Source organism: Cherax quadricarinatus, chromosome 60 (assembly GCF_038502225.1).
Source record: "Cherax quadricarinatus isolate ZL_2023a chromosome 60, ASM3850222v1, whole genome shotgun sequence".
NCBI classification, from domain to species: Eukaryota; Metazoa; Arthropoda; class Malacostraca; order Decapoda; family Parastacidae; genus Cherax; species Cherax quadricarinatus.
Window position 1 is genome coordinate 11,726,044 of NC_091351.1, and position 23,176 is coordinate 11,749,219.

Below are 23,176 nucleotides of genomic sequence, written 5' to 3' on the forward strand. Positions count from 1 at the left end.
TTTGAAGAAAAACATTGAAACTTTGCCCCTAGAAACGTATGAAAAGAAAATATATATTTTTTTTATCCCCACCATAATAACTACTATGTGTTTCAGTCAGTGAGCGACCCGCGAAAAGTATACTCATATCTGAAAAACCCAGCCTCATCTGCCTCAGTGAGAGCAAAAGGAATATTGAAGAGTTGTTATGAAGTTCTAAGACAATAATATATAATATATATATATATATATATATATATATATATATATATATATATATAATCAAGATATATATATATACATATATATATATATATATATATATATATAGATATGTCTGTACGTTTGCAGTTTTAATACTCGTGATGTAAAAAACGATTTAATTCGTGGGTTTTGAGATTTGGCAAATCAGATATTAAGAATTTTAATATCTGGGTAAGACGCTACGTATTACCTTGGTATCAGTTTTAATACCCAGATACCAACAGTGTCAATTCCCGTGTATTAAAAATAGGATCTTTAAAGCAATCTTGTGGAAATAATTTTTGGGAATATTCTATATAAAATTGATCAGAGACCACCTGGATATGTCAACTACTCTACGAACCTTCAATTAGTAATAGCTGTCCAGGGTTTGAAATTTGAAGCCGATTGGATAAGACGTTCTGAAGTTATAAACGAAAACCTTAGATGTTCCGAGAAAACTGTATCTCCCAGATGACCGGCTCTGGCATCACGCCGTGCAGTATTTAAGGGTTCACTTAACTCAGAAAATTTAACATTACTACATATATGAGAATTTTCAATATTTTCCGATCATCTTTCAGCATTTCTGTTTGTTTTAAAATGCTGTTGTAGCAGCATGGGCTTATGAAAGCAACAAGATGGGTGAGAATACTTTATTTTTTGTACTGTATAAAAGGACTTAATGTCTCATTAAGTTACATGATGTTCACAGTTTTGTCTGTCAGACGAGATTAAGTCTTGTCTAAAGGAATCAGGTTGAGTTTCGTCCGTAAGAAATGGAAGTTTTGTCCAAAAGGAGCCATGTCAAATTTTGTCCAGGAGAAGAGATTAAGTTTCATTGACAAACATTAAGTTAATTTTGTCCAGAGGCGGAGACAAAGCTTCATACAGCAGAACAATGATAAATTTGACCAAACAGAAAATAGTTGTGTTCACAGTAATATATTAATTTTATTCATAAAAAAACATATTAGTGTTCACAGGAACATAACAAGCTTCGTCCAGAGAAGCTCATGATATATTGTCTATAGAAGCAGTGACAACTATCATTACATGAGAGTAAAGAATGATGAGGTGTCTAAGTTTGTAACTTCTCCAACTCCTCTTCTTTCTTCGTCTCGCTAAACCTGAAATACAACAATCTACGTTATATATATATATATATATATATATATATATATATATATATATATATATATATATATATATATATATGTATGTGTGTATGTGTGTGTGTGTTATTTTTTCAACAAGTCGGCCGTCTCCCACCGAGGCAGGGTGACCCAAAAAGAAAGAAAATCCCCAAAAAGAAAATACTTTCATCATCATTCAACACTTTCACCTCACTCTCACATAATCATTGTCTTTGCAGAGGCGCCCAGATACAACAGTTTAGAAGCATATATATGAAGATATATAACATATCCCTCCAAACTGCCAATATCCCAAAACCCCTCCTTTAGAGTGCAGGCATTGTACTTCCCATTTCCAGGACTCAAGTCCGGCTATATAAAAATAACCGGTTTCCCTGAATCCCTTCACTAAATATTGCCCTGCTCACACTCCTACACGCTCACACATGTTTGCTGGAAGTCCAAGCCCCTCACCCACAAAACCTCCTTTACCCCCTCCCTCCAACCTTGTCGAGGACGACCCCTACCCCGCCTTTCTTCCCCTACAGATTTATACGCTCTCCAGGTCATTCTACTTTGATCCATTCTCTCTAAATGACCAAACCACCTCAATAACCCCTCTTCTGCCCTCTGACTAATACTTTTATTAACTCCACACCTCCTCCTAATTTCCACACTCCGAATTTTCTGCATAATATTCACACCGCACATTGCCCTTAGATAGGACATCCCCACTGCCTCCAACCACCTCCTCGCTGCAGCATTCACAACCCAAGCTTCACACCCATATAAAAGTGTTGGTACCACTATACTTTCGTACATTCCCTTCTCTTTCTCTATGGATAACGTTTTTGTCTCCACATATACTTCAACGCACCACTCACCTTTTTTCCTTCATCAATTCTATGATTAACCTCATCCTTCATAAATCATTCCGCTGGCAAGTCAACTCCCAAATATCTGAAAACATTCACTTCTTCCATACTCCCTCTCTCCAATGTGATATCCAGTTTTTCTTTATCTAAATCATTTGATATCCTTATAACCTTACTCTAATCTATGTTCATTTTCAACTTTCTACCTTTAAACACCCTCCCAAAGTCGTCTACTAACCATTGCAATTTTTCTTTAGAATCTCCCATAAGCACAGTATCATCAGCAAAAAGTAACTGTGTCAACTCCCGTTTTGTATTTGATTCCCCATAATTTAATCCCACCCCTCTCCCTAACACCTTAGCATTTACTGCTTTTGCAACCCCATCTATAAATATATTAAAGAACCATGGTGACATTACACATCCCTGTCTAAGACCTACTTTTACCGGGAAGTAGTCTCCCTCTCTTCTATACACCCTAACCTGAGCCTCACTATCCTCATAAAAACTCTTTACAACATTTAGTAACTTACCACCTATTCCATATACTTGCAACATCTGCCACATTGCGTCCCTATCCACTCTATCATATGCCTTTTCTAAATCCATAAATGCAATAAAAACTTCCCTACCTTTATCTAAATACTGCTCACATATATGCTTCAATGTAAACACTTGATCTACACATCCCCTACCCACTCTAAACCCTCCTTGCTCATCCGCAATCCTACATTCTGTCTTATCTCTAATTCTTTCAATGATAACCCTACCGTACACTTTTCCTGGTATACTTATTAAACTTATTCCTCTATAATTTTTACAATCTCTTTTGTCCCCCTTCCCTTTAAATAAAGGGACTATACATGCTCTCTGCCAATCCCTAGGTACCTTCCCCTCTTTCATACATTTATTAAACAAAAATACCAACCACTCCAACACTATATCCTCTACCTGCTTTTAACATTTCTGTCATGATCCCATCAGTTCCAACTGCTTTACCCCCTTTCATTCTACGTAATGCCTCACGTACCTCCCCCACACTCACATCCTGTTCCTCTTCACTCCTAAAAGATGGTATACCTCCCTGGCCAGTGCATGAAATTATCGCCTCCCTTTCTTCATTAACATTTAAAAGTTTCTCAAAATATTTCCACCATCTACCCAATACCTCCATCTCCCCATCCACTAACTCCCCTACTCTGTTTTTAACTGACAAATCCATTTGTTCTCTAGGTTTTCTTACCTTGTTTATCTCATTCCAAATTTTTTTCTTATTTTCTGCAAAATTTCTTGACAGTGCCTCTCCCACCCTATCATCTGCTCTCCTTTTACACTCTCTCACCACTCTCTTCACCTTTCTTTTACTCTCCATATACTCTACTCTTCTTATAACACTTCTGCTTTGTAAAAACCTCTCAGAAGCTACCTTTTTCTCTTTTATCACACCCTTTACTTCATCATTCCACCAATCACTCCTCTTTCCTCCTGCCCCCACCCTCCTATAACCACAAACTTCTGCCCCACATTCTAATACTGCAATTTTAAAACTATTCCAACCCTCTTCAACCCCCCCACTACTCATACTTGCACCAGCCCACCTTTCTGCCAATAGTTGTTGTTTATATCTCACCCGAACTTCCTCCTCCCTTAGTTTATGCACCCTTACCTCCCCCTTACTTGTTGCCATTTTCCTCTTATCCCATCTACCTCTTACTGTAACTGTAGCTACAACTAAATAATGATCCGATATATCAGTTGCCTCTCTATAAACATGTACATCCTGAAGCCTACCCATCATATATATATATATATATATATATATATATATATATATATATATATATATATATATATATATATATATATATATATATATATATATATATGTATGTATGTATGTATAGCACACAAATATTATTTTTCAGCCCACAGCACTCTTCATCAAAGTACATAGTACTGTAGCCACACTGCCCAGTCTCCCTTCGTTTTTATTTCATTAGCCAATCTTCCTCTCAAGGTGAGGGGACTTGATCCAAGGAATTGTTGAAGCTACTGTCTTTCCTTAAATTAGATCTTATTATCTGCCATATCCCAAGCTCTGTATGACCCCTACGGGTTTAGTGTTTCCCCATAATAATAATAATAATAATAATAAAAATAATAATAATAATAATAATAATAATAATAATAATAATAATAATAATAATAATCCAAAGTCTACACAAAATGAAAGGCTGGTTCAACTCCCGTCTCTCCCTCCCACAAAACACACAAGACATGTGGAACTCTCACTTGTTCTGTTTGTAGAGTTCCTCGAGGTCACTGATGGTGTCCGGCAGCGCCATACCCCGCGTCTCCGGCAGGTTGAATAAGGAGAAGCCAGCGACGAAGGAGCTGACCCCGAAGATGACTGAGGGCAGCCAGGGTACCAGTGGACTCTGTCGGTGGGTAGGTATTACCTTCCTGCTAGTTTAGCGTGCCTAGAGTGAGTCTGGCTACTGAATGCTTCATTTCAAAACGAGTCTCTGAACTGGTTCGTCACATAATTAATCTATTCACTGGTTCCTCTCAGCATCAGTCCATTTACTGCTACCTTAGAGATTTAATCCATCGACTAGTTCCTTTCAAAATGAATCTATATACTGACTGGTTCCTCTCAGAATTTATCTTTTGACTGGTTCCCTTCAGACAGAATCTATTAATTTATTCCCTTCAAAGAGGGTTCCTTGATACTGGTGCAGGGTTCTTAATTAGAGAAATGAGTGCTCCTCTCCGGTTTCTCAAGTATATACCTGATTACCTCCCATTTTCTTAGCACTGTGTGACTTCCCCTACGAGTTTAGGATTTACTGTGACTATTAAACAAAGTCACGAAGTTGAAATATTCACCAGGAAGTCGGCTAAGTAGGGAGAACAGGTGGCGGCGATCTGGCCGGCCACGAAGATGACAGCGACGCCCTGGAGTCGCACCTCCGTCGGCAGGAGTTCAGCCTCATAGACGAAAACGACCATGAAGACGCCACTGATGGCCAGTTTGCCGATCATGGCCAGCACCATCACCAGCCACGAGATATCTGAAGCAGTGGTTGCAAACTGTAGGTGAGATGCCAACATGTGGTAAAACAGACATCAGTTCGCAACAAAACACACATTGGAAAAGAAAGTTAACAATTACTAAGACATGAAAGTCAACACTTCTCGTAAGTTTTTTTTTTTTGTGAGCTGTTCCAGCCATGTTACAGTATCTTGTATTCTTCAAGAAAGTAGTTTCAGTGAAGTCCTTTACTGGTACAACGTGTCACCCATGAGTGCACCCTTTTTGAGTGCCTGAAAAAATCATCTCGTGGGTGAAACACTGTGCCAAATAAATATACTTCGGTCGCTGCTCGGTCCAAGAACTGTGTCCCATAACCCTGGTCCCCTGTACCTCAGTGCACCCGAGACCATTCTAAAATGCACCGGAAAATTAAGCTTGAAGCAGCTTAGAAGTTGTATTTATTACATTATCAGTGTTGAAAGGCTGAAGTGAATCGGATGCAACATTAAAATTATGACATAATGAGTATACCACTTTTTCCAATGTCCTAAAAAAAAAAATCGTATTGTTACCTATACAAGCCAAAATTAATCCAAACTTTTCTCCAAGAATGACCAACTTTTAAGCAAGTAATTAATTTTTATTAAAGTTTTTTTTATACATAACACAATGTTTTTTACAGTGTTATTGAGGACACCAGGATGCTGAAGGTTCATTAAAAGTAGATTTAAGTTGTGATAACTAAATAAAGTCAACAGCTGTGACTTATTTCTAAACAGAAGAGACATTCTTCAAATATTTCACAGAAACCAATTTGATAAATGAAATTGGAAAATTAAAACTGACACGGATTAAACTCAAGAGAAAGTTTCTTTTGAGGAAAACACATCAGCACTGAAAGTTTCAAGCCGACCAGAAGATGCATTCTCCAGTCACTGCACGGAATCCAACAAAATCTACACTTGCACAGCCTTTTCCAGGCGAAACGTTTTATTCATTGCACATGATGGACCAGTAGTTAGAGACTGATGCCGTTCACAATAGTTTTTGTTTCAGTCAGAAGAAAGTGCTAAACCCGTAGGGGTCATATAGCATCTGCAGAATGGGAGGCATTCAAACTCGATAAAATCAAGAGAAGGGCAAGTTAACTCCTTGAATCAAGAGCCCCTCACCAGTGTCAAGGCACTCTCGTGCTGTCATGTAGGTGAACTGTGCTTGTGAGGTCAAAAGGAAGACCTAATTAACCAGTGTAAATTAGGAGCTTGGAGCAGTGCTCCAAGCCCAGTGTCTTCAACAGTCTCCTCCAGAGACTCTAGCAGCCCTCTCCCAGAACTCTGCACACAGGCAGCAGCTCAGCAGCTCTGCCCGAATCTCTTGCCCAGAGCTCTGCACACAGGCCAGATCTCCGCCAGAATCTCTTCCTTTAGCTGTTTCTTAGAGCTTATGTGGTCCTTAAAGCACTCGACTAAACTCCAGATTTTGGGGTTCAACCCCCCTTCCCCACCATGAGATGTATAAAACGTGTGTTAAGACCTGACGCCTACAGTTATCACACAAATGGTAGACTTCTCGAACAATGAGACGTGTGACATCCGGCACCAGGAGTCTTCCACATTTCTAACACCTCTCTGCCAAGGCAAGGGGTGTGACAATTTACACTGGTTAGTAAGCTGACCTACATTATAGTAAATGAAGCATAATCCACTTATATAATGTAAAATATTACTATGCCTTTTTTGAGATCAAAAATGACAGAATGGCTCCTACACACTCCGTTAACGACACCAACCTCTTTCTTGTTGAAGCTGATCGGAAAAGGCTTTCCAAAGTTATTTCGTGGAAATCATTTTCAGGAATGGTCTATACAACAATGATCAGAGGAGCGCCTTCACTTGTTAATTTCTCCACAAACGTTTATCTAGTAATAGCTGATCACGGTTGAAAATTTGAGGGCACCTGGATAAAGCATTCTAAAGTTATACATGATAGTGTTGGAGGAAGTTAATGGTAGAGGAAAATATACACTGAGGATAAAGTGTGGCAGCTCTGACAAAGTTTTTAAGGGGTCACTAAAAGCATTATAAAAACGCGAGTTTTCAATGTTTCTCAATCATCCATATCAGGTATCCCCAAAGGGATACCTGATATGGTTTGTTTGTAATCGTGTCATTACGATTTCGTGAGTCATAAGACAGTATGTCTTGTAGTCGGAAGGTACTCAAATATTTAGATGAGTACATATAACCTGACGCTTGTTCCAGGGCAATTAGAAGTATTTAAGATCAGTGGCAAGGTAGATCAGTCGTAAGCTATTGCATTAATCTTATGAACCACATGCTGCTACTAACCTTTGGGTATAAAGACGAGAGAAAGAATGGAAGCACCGCTGACGAACCAGCCAATTATGATAGGCTTCTTCCTGCCCCAGCGGGAGATAATGGGAGCGCTGAGTGTGTACCCAGGTACCTCCATCAGACCTCCAATGACGACGTAGAGGAAGGGGTCAGAGCTGTATGCGTTGCCACTGAGGCTCAATCCACAGTACACCAAGGAGCAGCTGAAGATGTTGAGGCTCATCACAATGGTGATCTGTCTTATCTTCGCCGTGCTGGAAAAGCAAGAACATGTTTATAGCTGTGGCTAAAGGAATAGAGCTTTGGAAACAGGAATATGGAGAGGACAGCAAGATTATAGGTAAGTAAGTAAGTTTATTCAGGTATACACAAATACAGTTACATAGAATTATCATACATAGCAGCATATGTGTAGAGAACCTAGGATAACCCAAAAAAGTCAGACAGAGTGACTTATTTCCACTGGGGTAGAGTAACAAGCCTACAGATGTAGGCAGGAACCTTTACTAACATAAAGGAAGTAATCTAAAAAAGACCGGAACTAGGAGACTATAAATGGGAAAAACCTAAAACACAATTGTCTGAAAATAAACGAAAAATAAAAACATTTTAAATAAGCCTATGGCTGTAGCATGCGCTGGCAGGGCAAGACGTGTGGCGGGCTAGATGCGGGATTTTCAATTATAACTCCGGATCAACGAGGCTGACCAGGTTAAGACTCAACAGGACTTATTGTGAATAAGATAAGATAAGATAAGATTTCGTTCGGATTTTTAACCCCGGAGGGTTAGCCACCCAGGATAACCCAAGAAAGTCAGTTCGTCATCGAGGACTGTCTAACTTATTTCCATTGGGGTCCTTAATCTTGTCCCCCAGGATGCGACCCACACCAGTCGACTAACACCCAGGTACCTATTTGCTGCTAGGTGAACAGGACAATAGGTGTAAGGAAACGTGTCGGAATTTCCACCCGCCGGGAATCGAACCCGGGCCCTCCGTGTGTGAAGCGGGAGCTTCATTTCAGTGCACCGTTTCAAGGTAAATTGTGGAAGAGTTGTGCAGTTTGTGAATGTTGGTGAGTGGTGGTAGTGAGGAAGACGGCAGTGGAGGGGTGGGGGAGTATAAGGCCTACACTGTGTATGAGTACCGGCCAAGATTATCGTACATACAGACCTCGAAAAGCTCTTATAAAAACATCTATATCCAGCACCATGCACCATGCTTCCAGTTAACTTGGAAATGATTGTGTCGATGCATGGACTATTTAGAGGCATATGTTATGGAAAAACAATGTGAAATTAATGTTAACGAGGAGTGACCAGTCAGTGCATCCACCCCCACGTCACGGGGGTGGGTGGAAGAGGTGGGATGTGTAACTAGATGGTGAGTGAACACATTGGTTCAGCAGTGCCCATACCCGCATTGTTCATAGCGTACATGGGAAACAAATAAAGTTATGTGTATTGTAAGACAGTGTGAACAATATATAGTGTGCAAGTCCATGTGTATTGTACTACCCAGGATAACCCCACTCAACAACCTGCGCCTCCCCCACCTAATTCCCAGGGGAAGTTTTCCCCTTCCCCTCCCAGCCCCTCAAACTCCACCAGGCCACCACGGTCAAGTTCACTATCTTCCACGCACCATACCCACCCAGCATGTCATATTCCACTCCTATTGTCTAGTCTAGCAGATGGATGCCAACCAGGAGGAAGCAAGCAGCCAGGGAAATGGCACGGCTGGCAATACTAGGAGAGGCAAGTGTCGGTCATGCTTACAGCTTCGTTGTCTCAACTCTAATGGTTTCCTCCGCAAACACGGTAGCTGCCCTGGTTCAGGATGTCCTCCTGTGGAAAGTGATGATCCAGAGCCACCTCAGGCACCTGAACCCACTCCAACAGATTTCATCTCATCAGACAATCTCTTGGAAGCAATTAAAGCAACAGGTACGAGGACACTCACACATATTCCCAAAGCAGCCCGTCCACACGCAGCTGGGAAACTTACAGAGCTGAAAAAAGTAAACGATGGTTCCACTATCTTAAATGCTCCACCAACCATCAAGGCATGGCACAACTTGCTACTTTTTGGCAATGTCTGCTTAGCTGTGCCGGAAAGAAGGGAAAAGAGGCTAGCTTCAATGATAATTAAATCCTTAAGAGATTTTCCTAGAGTTGATAACCTCATTCGCCTTCCCCGTCAACACAAAAAAGGGAGAGGCAGAACCCCCACTCACTCTACTGACAGTGAAAAAGTCAGAGTCCAGGTGAGCAAGAAAATTGAAGAGGGCAACACAGTGGGGGCAATCAGAATTATTACCAGTGAAGATACAGTTGCTCCCAGGGATGCTGACACAGCTGAAGCACTTAGAGGAAAGCACCCTGCCAGGGAAACCAGTGGCACCAACAGTTCCAACACCTCTGTCCCCACTATGGAACCATTGATTGTGGAAGACTCAGACATTTACAAAGCAATAATGTCGTTCCCATCTGGCTCTGCTGGGGGTTACACTGGAATAAGGCCACAGCATTTAAAGGAAATGGTTAATCCAGTTATTGGGGAAATTTCAGAGACATTCCTTTCAGAGATCACAAGGTTCGTCAACAATTCCTTGGCTGGTCTGATTCCTGATGAAATTAGACCTTTCTTTTTTGGTGCAACACTTTGTGCACTTAAAAAGAAGGATGGAGGAATTCGGCCAATTGCAGTAGGCAACACGTCACGCCGCCTCGTATCCAAAGCTGCTGTCCGAAGTATTCGTGCAGAGGCAGCCATGATGCTTCAACCAAACCAGCTTGGCTTTGGGGTCTCTCAAGGAAGTGAAGCAGCGGTTCATGCAACAAGGGCGTATATCAACAACCTGCCTGAGGACAATGCAGTGATAAAATTAGATTTCAAGAATGCGTTCAATCTCCTGAAAAGAGACGTGGTATTAGCAGCAGTACAAGAACATTTCCCTGGTCTCTTCCCTTTTGTTTCAGCTGGGTATAGCAAGGAATCAATGCTTCTCTTTGGAGAGCATGAAATCACATCATCGGAGGGTGTCCAACAAGGAGATCCTCTTGCACCATTTCTCTTCTGTATAGCAGTTAGGGAAATCACAGTCAGACTGACCAGCGAGCTAAACATGTGGTTCCTAGATGATGGCACACTAGCAGGTACAAAGGAGTCCCTCCTACATGACCTTACACAGGTAATGACACGGGGACAGGAAATGGGTCTCGTCCTGAATCCATCCAAATGTGAAATCATCTCAGTCAGTCAACAAGTGATAAATGCAGTGAGATCAAAACTACCAGGAGCAGCAGTCATTGCCCCCACAAATAGTGTCTTGCTAGGAGCACCTCTGGGAAGCAATGCCATTGACACAATTCTCAGGAAGAAATTGGAAGAGTTAAGGAGAATGGAACAACGAATAGGCAATCTGGACACCCATGATGCCTTGTACCTTCTCACAAAGTGCTTGAGTCTGCCCAGGTTGACATGTTTCCTAAGATGTGCACCTTCATATGATAACCCTATACTGCACGAATATGACAGTATTCTGAGGCAGATTTTTACGAAAGTACTTAACCTTACTCTAGACGACGGGCAGTGGAACCAAGCTACACTTCCAGTCAGACTAGGAGGCATTGGTGTCCACAAGTCATCACAGATTGCGTTACCTGCTTTTCTGTCCTCATGTATTGCATCCAGAGAGCTTGTAGCAGCGATTCTCCCTGAACATCTTAGGGACAAGATTGGAGTCCAGGACCAAAAATTCATTGACGGAGCAATGATCTGGGATAATCTAACGGGCTCTGAAACCAGACCTGCTCCCCCCAACAACTACAAACAATCGCACTGGGATGGTCCAATAATGGAAAATGCTTCAGAGTGTGTCAGGGAAGGATAGAGCCCACCTCCTGGCAGTGAGAGCCCCTCATGCTGGGGACTTTCTGTTGGCTATTCCCAACTCCAGCCTTGGCACACGCCTCGACCCACAGACCATCCGCATCGGTGTTGCCCTTCGACTTGCCGCCCCTATTCTCGCCGAACACAGGTGTATTTGTAGCAGTGAAGCAGCAGACCGATTCGGGTACCATGGTCTTGTGTGCCGTAAATCCGAGGGAAAGATTGCAAGACATGAGGAGGTTAATAACATTATCAAGAGGAGCCTCACAACAGCTGGATGCCCAGCAGTAAGGGAGCCACCCCAACTATGCAGATCTGATGGCAGCCAGAAGCGTCCAGATGGTATCACCCTTCAAGCCTGGACAGATGGGAAGCAGGTGGTGTGGGACTATACAAGTGCATCTACCTTGGCTGATACCTATCTCCAATACACCAAGGAGGAAGGAGGGGCAGCTGCCAGCTTCAGGGAGTCCCAAAAGTCTAGAAAATATGGAGAACTTGCCCATCATTATATGTTTGTTCCCATACTCTCCAGGTAAACTCCAGGTAATAGGCTCAGAGACCCTTGGCTCATGGGGAAAGAGTGCAACTAAATTCCTTAAGGAGCTGGGAAAAAGACTCATCAGGGTAACTAAGGATCCCAGGGCAGCTAGTTTTCTGTTCCAGCGGCTCAGTGCGGCTGTTCAAAGGGGTAATGCCTGCTGTATTTTGGGCACACGCCCCAGCTCTGAGGAGCTGGATGAGATTTTCGCCTTATAATCGGTGATACACACGTAACAACATGTACCGTATATGCCACCTTTATATCAACAATGTATCTCTTAAATCTTCTGTACCATATTATGTAATAAAATATTCCTATTGGTAAAAAAAAAATATATATTAAAAGATGGGGTGGTAGGGGAAGTGGAATATTCAAACGGCTTCAGGAAGAAATCCAAATATTCTTCCTTGAAGCCTTTTTATCCACTTCTCCGAGGCTGTGGGTCCCACAATTTACACCAGAGGTGGACCCCATCTATATAATATATATATATAATATATATATATATATATATATATATATATATATATATATATATATATATATATATATATATATATATATATATATATATATATATATAGCAACAAAACTATATCTACAGCAACAAGCCTATAGAAGGACATATGCATACATAACAAAAGTCCATTACATAAGAGAACAGTATCATAGCCACAAGAACAGCATCTTATTTTTGAGAACAGCATTGTATCTATGGTAAGAGGACCATAGCTACACAGACGTTGCTTCTGTGGCAGCAACATCACCACAACAAGAGTGAAATACGTGTACCTGAAGAGTGCAGGTGTAGGGAAGGTAAACCAGCGCCTGTGCTCGTCCAAGACTTGCTTACCCTTTCTCGTAGATTTAGTATTAGCCATCTCAGCCTGTCAAGGGATTATTATTATTATTATAATTATTATTATTACTGGCATCATCATTATTATTGTTGTTATTAATTTTTATACTGTGAAATAAGTGTTTAATTCTCAGGGTCGTACAGCATTGCTGTGGGAGGATGAAAATGTTGGATCAGTGTCAGTCTACAGAGGATTCATGGATCATTGTTTCAGAACTTAGAGACAGAGCATTTGATGATGAACGAGTCGCAAAAATATTCATGAAATCATTTACAACTAGTCAAGATATCAGAGGCGTCCAGTAGATGGTGAATCCCAGGACTGGATCAATTCTGGACTGATTTGTTATTGGTTCAGGACTGACCGAAACGTTGCTCAGTTTTGATCCTCACTTCTAGGTTAGTTTGAAATATATTTTTATTACATTTACGTGAAGCGCTAAACCTCGCGAGGGCCAGTCAGCAGCACGGATGAAGGCTCGATCCTCCGTCCACTAACAGCGAGGCAGACACACACTCGACCCTCGTAACCAGGCTTCCACTCCACATTGTAGAAAAATAAATCACGTTGCACAACAAACTTGATCAATTCCACCGGGTTAGCTGCACCAAGCAGCTGAGTAACGCTGTTCAATAAAAGCTGATTTAACAAGAGTGCAGAAGAGTACCTCAGCCTGGATGTCGTTCATCATCTTGCAAAGCTGGTCTTCAGGAGGCAGGGTGGCCTTATTGAGTCTGGCTGCTCTATGCAACACATGCAGTGCCTGCTGGTGTCTCCCTCGCACGATTAGCCAACGTGGTGATTCATTAATTTGACTGATGGTGAGGGAAGGAAAGTGATACTTGTTATAGTACCTAATTTCCTGGCATATATTATGAATATAATTAAATAGGTACCTACATAATACTATGTAGGAGTGCATGGTAGAAGGTGATTTTTATAATGAACGTGTTGTTGGAGTGTGAGTAAGCGATACAAGATGTAAAACAACCATAGAGGGAGTTGAATGATATCACTAGCCCTTTCGTGTTGCAAAGACATCGTAAGGAGCTTGCAGTGTTGCAGAGATGAGTAGGAAACCCAATTAGTTTCGTTCAGGGGAGTGATTCTAGCTCGAATTGTTCCGCTGAACGAAACTACTTGGACTTTCTTCTCATCTCTGCAACATTGCAAGCTCCCTAGAGCTATCATCCAACTTCACCTGTCTGCAAATTGTTAAGCACACACACACACACACACACACACACACACACACACACAGGCCACAATTGGAAGTTGAAGACACAAATGAGTCAGAGAGATAGTAGGAAGTATTTCTTCAGTCATAGAGTTGTAAGGCAGTGGAATAGCCTAGAAAATGACGTAGTGGAGGCAGGAATCATACACAGTTTTAAGACGAGGTTTGATAAACCTCATGGAGCGGGGAGAGAGAGGACCCAGTAGCAACCGGCGAAGAGGCGGGGCCAGGAGCTAAGACTCGACCCCTGCAACCACAAATAGGTGAGTACACACACACATACACACACACACACACACACACACACACACACACACACACACACACACACACACACACACACAAACACACACACACAGGAGCTCGGACTCGACCCTCGCAACCTCAACTAGGTGAGTACATAATAGCACTCACAGAAACAAGACTCACCAGAATGATAACAGATGCAATCTTTCCACCCGGATATCAAATCCTCAGGAAAGGCAGAGGGAGGAGAGGGGGAGGAGGAGTTGCACTGGTCATTAAAAACCAGTGGGGTTTTGAGAAAATGGAAGGAATGGATGGCACAGGCGAAAGGGACTACTTAGTAGGAACAATCCAGTCTGAGGGACATAAGGTGATAATTGCAGTAATGTACAACCCACCACAGAACTGCAGGAGGCCAAGAGAAGTATACGATGAGAGAAACAGAGCAATGGTCGACACACTAGCCGAGGTGGCCAGAAGAGCTCACATGGGATGAGCAAAGTTACTAGTTATGGGTGATTTCAATCACAAGGAGATTGACTGGGAAAACCTGGAGCACAATAGGGGTCCCAAAACATGGAGAGCCAAGATGATGGATGTGGTACTGGAAAACCTCATGCATCAACATGTTAGAGACACTACCAGAGAGAGAGGTGAGGATGATCCAGCAAGACTGGACCTTGTATTCACCTTGAGTAGTTCGGACATCAAGGATATCATGTATGAAAGGCCCCTAGGAGCTAGTGATCATATAGTTCTATTCTTTGACTACATAGCTGAGCTCCAAGTGGAGAGAGTAGCAGGAATAGGATGGGAAAACCAAACTACAAAAGGGGGAACTACTCAGGCATGAGGAACTTCCTGCAAGACATTCAGTGGGAGAGAGAACTGTCAAGAAAACCAGTACAAGAAATGATGGACTATGTGACAACAAAATGCAAGGAGGCAGAGGAGAGGTTTGTTCCAAGGGAAACAGAAATAATGGGAAGAACAGAACGAGTCCTTGGTTCACCCAAAGGTGTAGGGAGGCAAAAACTAGGTGTACTAGAGAATGAAAAAGGTAAAGAGATTAGCCGAAGAGCCAGAAACGAATATGCACAGATAAGAAGGGAGGCTCAGCGACAGTATAAATATGACATAGCATCGAAAGTCAAGTCTGACCCGAAGCTGTTGTACAGCCACATCAGGAGGAAAACAACAGTCAAGAACCAGGTAATCAGACTGAGGAAGGGTGATGGGGAATTCACAAGAAACGACCGAGAGGTATGTGAAGAGCTCAACACGAGATTTAAAGAAGTATTTACAGTGGTAACCAGTAGGTCTCCAGGAATTCAGAACAGGGAGGTACACCAACAAATGCTGGACGAGTTACACATCACCAAGGAGTAGGTGAAGAAGCTGCTATGTGAACTTGACACCTCAAAGGCAGTGGGACCAGACAACATCTCTCCATGGATCCTTAGAGAAGGAGCAGAGATGCTGTGTGTGCCATTAACAAAGATCTTCAACACATCCATTGAAACTGGGCAACTCCCTGAGGTATGGAAGATGGCAAATGTAGTCCCAATTTTTAAAAAGGGAAACAGACATGAGGCATTAAACTACAGACCTGTGTCACTAACGTGTATAGTATGCAAAGTCATGGAGAAGATCATCAGGAGGAGAGTGGTGGAGCACCTGGAAAGAATTCCTGTGTCACAAACCTACTAGAGTTTTATGACAAGGTGACAGAAGTAAGACAAGAGAGAGAGGGGTGGATCGACTGCATTTTCTTGGACTGCAAGAAGGCCTTCGACACAATTCCTCACAAGAGGTTACTGCAAAAGCTAGAGGATCAGGCACACATAACAGGAAAGGCACTGCAATGGATCAGAGAATACCTGACAGGGAGGCAACAACGAGTCATGGTACATCACGAGGTGTCAGAGTGGGCGCCTGTGATAAGCGGGGTTCCACAGGGGTCAGTCCTAGGACCTGTGTTGTTTTTGGTATATGTGAATGACATAACGGAAGGGATAGACTCAGAAGTGTCCTTGTTTGCAGATGATGTGAAGTTAATGAGAAGAATCAAATCGAACGAGGATCAGGCAGGACTACAAAGGGACCTGGACAGGCTACAAGCCTGGTTCAGCAACTGGCTCCTTGAGTTTAACCCTGCCAAATGCAAAGTCATGAAGATTGGGGAAGGGCAAAGAAGACCGCAGACACAATATAGTTTAGATGGCCAAAGACTGCAAACCTCACTCAAGGAAAAAGATCTGGGGGTGAGTATAACACCGAGCACATCTCCTGAGGCGCACATCAATCAGATAACTGCTGCAGCATATGGGCGTCTGGCAAACCTACGGATAGCGTTCCGATACCTCAGTAAGGAATCTTTCAAGACTCTGTATACCATTTACGTCAGGCCCATACTGGAGTATGCAGCACCAGTTTGGAATCCACATCTAGTCAAGCACGTCAATAAATTAGAGAAAGTGCAAAGGTTTGAAACAAGACTAGTACCAGAGCTAAGGGGATTGTCCTACGAAGAAAGGTTGAGGGAAATCGCCCTGACGACACTGGAGGACATGAGGGTCAGGGGAGACATGATAACGACATATAAAATACTGCGCGGAATAGACAAGGTGGACAAAAGACGGGATGTTCCAGAGATGGGACACAGAAACAAGAGGTCACAATTGGAAGTTGAAGACTCAGATGAATCAAAGGGATGTTAGGAAGTATTTCTTCAGTCACAGAGTAGTCAGGCCGTGGAATAGCCTAGAAAGTGACGTAGTGGAGGCGGGAACCATACATAGTTTTAAGACGAGGTATGATAAAGCTCATGGAGCAGGGAGAGAAAGGACCTAGTAGCAATCAGTGAAGAGGCGGGGCCAGGAGCTAAGACTCGACCCCTGCAACCACAAATAGGTGAGTACACACACACACACACACACATTATATATATATATATATATATATATATATATATATATATATATATATATATATGTATATATATATATATATATATATATATATATATATATATATATATATATATATATATATATATATATATATATATATATATATATGTATATTACATACATACATACATATATATATATATATATATATATATATATATATATATATATATATATATATATATATATATATATATATCTATATATATATATATATATTGTAACCACGAATGAGTGGTATTGATCAATAACAACACTGCGCTATCCAAGGATTCGAACCCATGTTGTACTGGCCTGCCTCATGGTAAGCGAGAATATATATATATATATATATATATATATATATATATATATATATATATATATATATATATATATATATATATATATGTATATATATATATTTATATATATATATATATATATATATATATATATATATATATATATATATATATATATATATGTGTGTGTGTGTGTGTGTGTGTGTGTGTGTGTGTGTGTGTGTGTGTGTGTGTGTGTGTGTGTGTGTGTGTGTGTGTGTAGTCACCTAGTTGAGGTTGCAGGGGTCGAGTCCTAGCTTCTGGCCCTGCCTCTTCACTGGTCCCTGAACCGTGAGCTTTATCATACCTCTGCTTAAAGCTATGTATGGATCCTGCCCCCACTACATCGCTTCCCAAACTATTCCACTTCCTGACTGCTCTGTGGCTAAAGAAATACTTCCTAACATCCCTGTGATTCATCTGTATCTTCAACTTCCAACTGTGTCCCCTTGTTACTGTGTCCCATCTCTGGAACATCCTGTCTTTGTCCACCTTGTCAATTCCTCTCAGTATTTTGTATGTCGTTATCATGTCCCCCCCTATCTCTCCTGTCCGCCAGTGTCGTCAGGTTGATTTTCCTTAACCTCTCCTCGTATGACATACCCCTTAGCTCTGGGAATAGTCTTGTTGCAAACCTTTGCACTTTCTCTAGTTTCTTTACGTGCTTGGCTAGGTGTGGGTTCCAAACTAGTGTGTGTGTGTGTGTGTGTGTGTGTGTGTGTGTGTGTGTGTGTGTGTGTGTGTGTGTGTGTGTGTGTGTGTGTGTGTGTGTGTGTGTGTGTATGTGTGAGTGTGTCTTGAAGTGTTGATATCAGTGTACATACACTATAAGTGTACTCACAATAGAACTGGGATGATAATGAGGAAGGGGAAGGAAGAGATGGCTTGTAACCATCTCCAGTCTCTGATGCCGTAGGCCAAGGCTCCCCAACACATAGTTCCTATGGCCCACGGTAGGCCTAGCACCACTCCCACCACCGACCTCTGCTTCACCTCACATACCTCCATAGCTGTAAACAAACACACGTTTGTATATATATACACAAACACATATACAAACATATCTCTCAATTACCGTTGAGAATTACAATTTTGTCTGGTGGGAGAGACTAAGGTGTCCTGCAGCTGGATTGATAAGATAAGATAAGAGTTCGTTCGGATTTTTAACCTCGAAGGGTTAGCCACCCAGGATAACCCAAGAAAGTCAGTGCGTCATCGAGGACTGTCTAACTTATTTCCATTGGGGTCCTCAATCTTGTCCCCCAGGATGCGACCCACACCAGTCGACTAACACCCAGGTACCTATTTGCTGCTAGGTGAACAGGACAACAGGTGTAAGGAAACGTGTAAAATATACTCAAGGCACGAGGTAGTGCACACAACTCACACTCCAGTTACAAGTGGAAACATTAGGACGTCTTACCGTAAGACACCTGCTGTCCCTTTTCACTCATCTGTACAATAGGTACCTGGGTGTTAGTCGACTGGTGTGAGTCTCATCCTGGGGACAAAATTGACCTAATTTGCCTGAAATATTCTGAATAACAAGGGGCTTTCCATATAATAGTATGTCATTGATGTCAACTAGGCCTGTATACCTTGTACATGTACTTGTAGGAATTAAGATTATTATTATTATTATATTAGGAGAACTTCTTAGGACATTTACTGAAGAGCATTTCAAAGTTTCGACGATAAATCCCTCGCCATCATCAGGTTTCATTCCTGTAGTTTTCCGGAAATGAATCCTGATATTGGTGACTGATTTATTACAGAGACGTTGATATACGCTACGATACATGTCGAAAAATTATGTTGATCAAGTTTAAGGTTGTATATGAGTATTACAGAGAGGTACGAAGACTTAGACACACATGGTAGAGAGCCAGCTATCACTGGGACAACGTTACGCACTTTGTATAGCAGGTGTCTTGAACCACAAGCAAGGTTTCGTCATCATGACTTGATGAAGATCCACACAGAGCGAAACGTTGTCCTGATGAACTGTTCCATAACGTGTATTTTTAGGTACATCACTCATTAACATATAATGCAAATCAAGGCAGACGAAATATTTACACAGCATGTAGAGAGTAGCTGACGACAGAGCTCCCATGAAGAAGCGAAGAGCTAGGATGACCTGGTAGTTGGTGACGAAGGTCAGAACCAAGGAGATGAGAGAGAAGAGTCCCATTGATACCACCACCACCACTTTTCGACCATACCTGTAACAACACGCACAGAGACTTCGTAAGAACTGGTGTGCTTGCGAGTCATGTTTGCCCATGGCCACAAGTTTGCCCATGGCCACATGTTTGCCCATGGCCACATGTTACTATTCCTGCGCCCAGAGCCACAAAGCGTATTTTCAAATGCTTACGTGACAGCGTTATATTGGTAAAATATACTCAAGGTTAATAAAATATATTCAAGGTTAATAGAATACATTCAAGGTTGACAAAATATACTCAAGGTTAATAGAATATATTCAAGGTTAATAGAATACATTCAAGGTTGACAAAATATACTCAAGGTTAATAAAATATATTCAAGGTTAATAGAATACATTCAAGGTTGATAAAATATACTCAAGGTTGACAAAATATACTCAAGGTTAATAGAATATATTCAAGGTTGATAGGTTGATAAAATATACATCAAGGTAGCCAAGTACATCTAAAAACAAAGAATAACACATGGAACGTCAAGATACATTTCGACTTGTAACTGATTCTGTTGAGGCGGATCTAACTCTTAATACTGACTGAATTAAGGAATCGGAAGGAATGTACACTGTAATAGGCCAAACTAATTCTTGTGGTCATAGCAGGAGTTGGAGATCATTTTCTCACTATCGCTCACCATCCTCATCTCAAAGTTCACATACAAACTATGCTGATGTATATTGTGTTCGAATGTATTGCATATATCGAACAAATAAAAATTTACATGGTATACGCGAGGCTTCAAGTGAAAAGAAAATGCGAGTTTTCAATGATTAGTTTTTTCACCAAAATTGCTGTCATTTATTATTTCCTCATTTTGTCCGAATCTGCAGAAGCTCTGGTAATTTGGCTGAAATATGTCCCCCTTCTGCATCCTCCCGCCTACCTTTCCCAGTCTATAGATTTATGGGTGTATTTATGTCGTTGTCGCTTGTAGTAAAGGTACTCGCGGTGGGCTTCTGTCGTTGTTGCTTGTAATAAAGAGAACTATCTGTGTGTTTCTGTTGTTGTCGTTTGTAGTAAAGAAACTCGGTGTGTTTCTGTAGTCCCTTGTTGTAAAGAGAATTCTGAGTGTGTTTCTGTCGTTGTCGCTTGTAGTAAAGAGAACGCTCACGACTCGGCGATGGTCACATGAAATACACTCATGACCATCTCACTGAGAGGGGCGACCTGCGTCACTCTGTGAGGAGTGCCATGTCACTCTAATTGTCCAACTACTTTTGATAGAGTGCCCTGTTATAGGGCATGCTGACTCCACGTTCACGCCGGTATTCAGCTCCCAGATATGCTTACTAAGCCTGCTTTCTTCCTAAGAAAATCCCGTTTTAAGTGCAGGACAAAGCTTCGTAGACTACGTTCCATTATAATTATAAAGACTGGCTTGCTAGTTTCAGGACCAGCTTGCCAGGGGGTCGAACCCTCCTATCATCGAGTTGATTACTAGTGTGTTGTTACAATTTTTGCCAGACATACTTAAGTAGCGTTTCCTAATTCTCCTTTGGCTCTTAGTATCTGGTACACTATCATTATCTCTTAGTATCTTTTACACCATCATTGTCTCTTATTGTCTTCCTTGTACACTGAGATTATTCCACTCCTTGTCTTTTTCTCTTTCAATATCGTTACTTTTCTTTTCTTTTAGTCTCTCCTCACAATACATTTTCCTTCGCTCTGGAAGAAGTTTTGTTGCGGCTTTGAAACCAAATTTAGTCTATATGAAAATTTTCTGCGAGTATCTGTCTACCAGTTTGTTTTGATTATGCTTTAAGAGGGATGACAAGAATGAGGATGGGGAGGTACCTTTCTATTGACTGTAGGTACCTTTCTATTGACTGTAGGTACCTTTCTATTGACTGTAGGTACCTTTCTATTGACCGTAGGTACCTTACTATTGACTGTAGGTACCTTTCTATTGACTGTAGGTACCTTTCTATTGACTGTAAGTACTTTTCTAATGACTGTAGGTACCTTTCTATTGACTGTAGGTACCTTTCCATTGACCGTAGGTACCTTACTATTGACTGTAGGTACCTTTCTTTTGACTGTAGGTACCTTTCTAGTGACCGTAGGTACTTTACTATTGACTGAAGGCACCTTTCTATTGACTGTAGGTACCTTTCTATTGACTGTAGGTACCTTTCTATTGACTGTAGGTATCTTTCTATTGATTGTAGGTACCTTTCTATTGACTGTAGGTACCTGTATCTTTGACTACGTACTTTTCTACTGACTGTAGGTACCCGTCTATTGACTGTAGGTACCTTTCTACTGGCTGTAGGTACTTTCTACTGACATTAGGTACCTTTCTGTTGATTGTAGGTACCTTTCTACCTACTGTAGGTACCCTTCTACTAACTGTAGGTACCTTTCAACTGACTGTAGGTACCTTTCTACTGACTGTAGGTACCTTTCTACTGACTGTAGGTGCCTTTCTACTGACTGTAGATACCTTTCTTTTGACTGTAGGTACCTTTCTACTGACTGTAGGAACCTTTCTACCGGGAGTAGGTGCCTTTCTACTGACTGTAGGTGCCTTTCTACAGACTGTAGGTACCTTTCTACTGACAGTAGGTGCCTTTCTACTGAGTGCAGGTACCTTTCTACTGACTGTAGGTACCTCTCTACTGACTGTAGGCGCCTTTCTACTGACTGTAGGTACCTTTCTACTGACTGTAGGTACCTCTCTACTGACTGTAGGCGCCTTTATATTGACTGTAGGTACCTTTCTACCGGCTGTAGGTACCTTTTTACTGACTGTACGTAGGAGAAAAAAAATCACTATTACATTCATAGAAAAGCTCTAAACTCGCTAGTGCCATATAACGCCACTGAGGTTGTCAGTCTTGATCCAAGGAAGAGGAAGGTAGTTGTAGCTCTCTGGATCAAGAGCATCAACGCACACAGAGGACTCTTACTTATCTGCTATGTAGCCACTGATGAGAGAGCTGAAGATGGTCGAGAACATGTAGACGCTCTGGAAGGTGGCTCGGAGGTAGGCCTTCCCGCACACCAGCCCGAACTGTGGCAGGATATATACGTGAACCCAAGTACACACTGTGGCAGGATATATACGTGAACCCAAGTACACACTGTGGGAGGATATATACGTGAACCCAAGTACATACTGTGGGAGGATATATACGTGAACCCAAGTACACACTGTGGCAGGATATATACGTGAACCCAAGTACACACTGTGGCAGGATATATATGTGAACCCAAGTACACACTGTGGGAGGATATATACGTGA

The 23,176-nt window shown here is 41.6% G+C and overlaps 1 protein-coding gene across 2 annotated transcripts in view; it reads right to left on the reverse strand.

Moving 5' to 3' along the window:
- Positions 1 to 863: 863 nt before the first annotated feature.
- LOC128694425 (organic cation transporter protein) overlaps positions 864 to 23,176 on the reverse strand; it is an 81,056-nt gene continuing 58,743 nt past the window's right edge. Inside the window, exons 6-14 of one of the 2 annotated variants that reach the window (XM_070097961.1) lie at positions 22,841 to 22,944; positions 19,780 to 19,925; positions 18,542 to 18,710; positions 13,590 to 13,737; positions 12,855 to 12,949; positions 7,619 to 7,878; positions 5,123 to 5,307; positions 4,526 to 4,671; positions 864 to 1,352 (exon numbers count right to left, since the gene is read on the reverse strand). In XM_070097961.1, coding sequence (XP_069954062.1) covers positions 1,304 to 1,352; positions 4,526 to 4,671; positions 5,123 to 5,307; positions 7,619 to 7,878; positions 12,855 to 12,949; positions 13,590 to 13,737; positions 18,542 to 18,710; positions 19,780 to 19,925; positions 22,841 to 22,944 — 1,302 coding nt within the window. In that variant the 3' untranslated portion in view covers positions 864 to 1,303. The remainder of the gene's footprint in view (positions 1,353 to 4,525; positions 4,672 to 5,122; positions 5,308 to 7,618; positions 7,879 to 12,854; positions 12,950 to 13,589; positions 13,738 to 18,541; positions 18,711 to 19,779; positions 19,926 to 22,840; positions 22,945 to 23,176) is intronic. The other variant, XM_070097962.1, reaches the window with a different exon arrangement.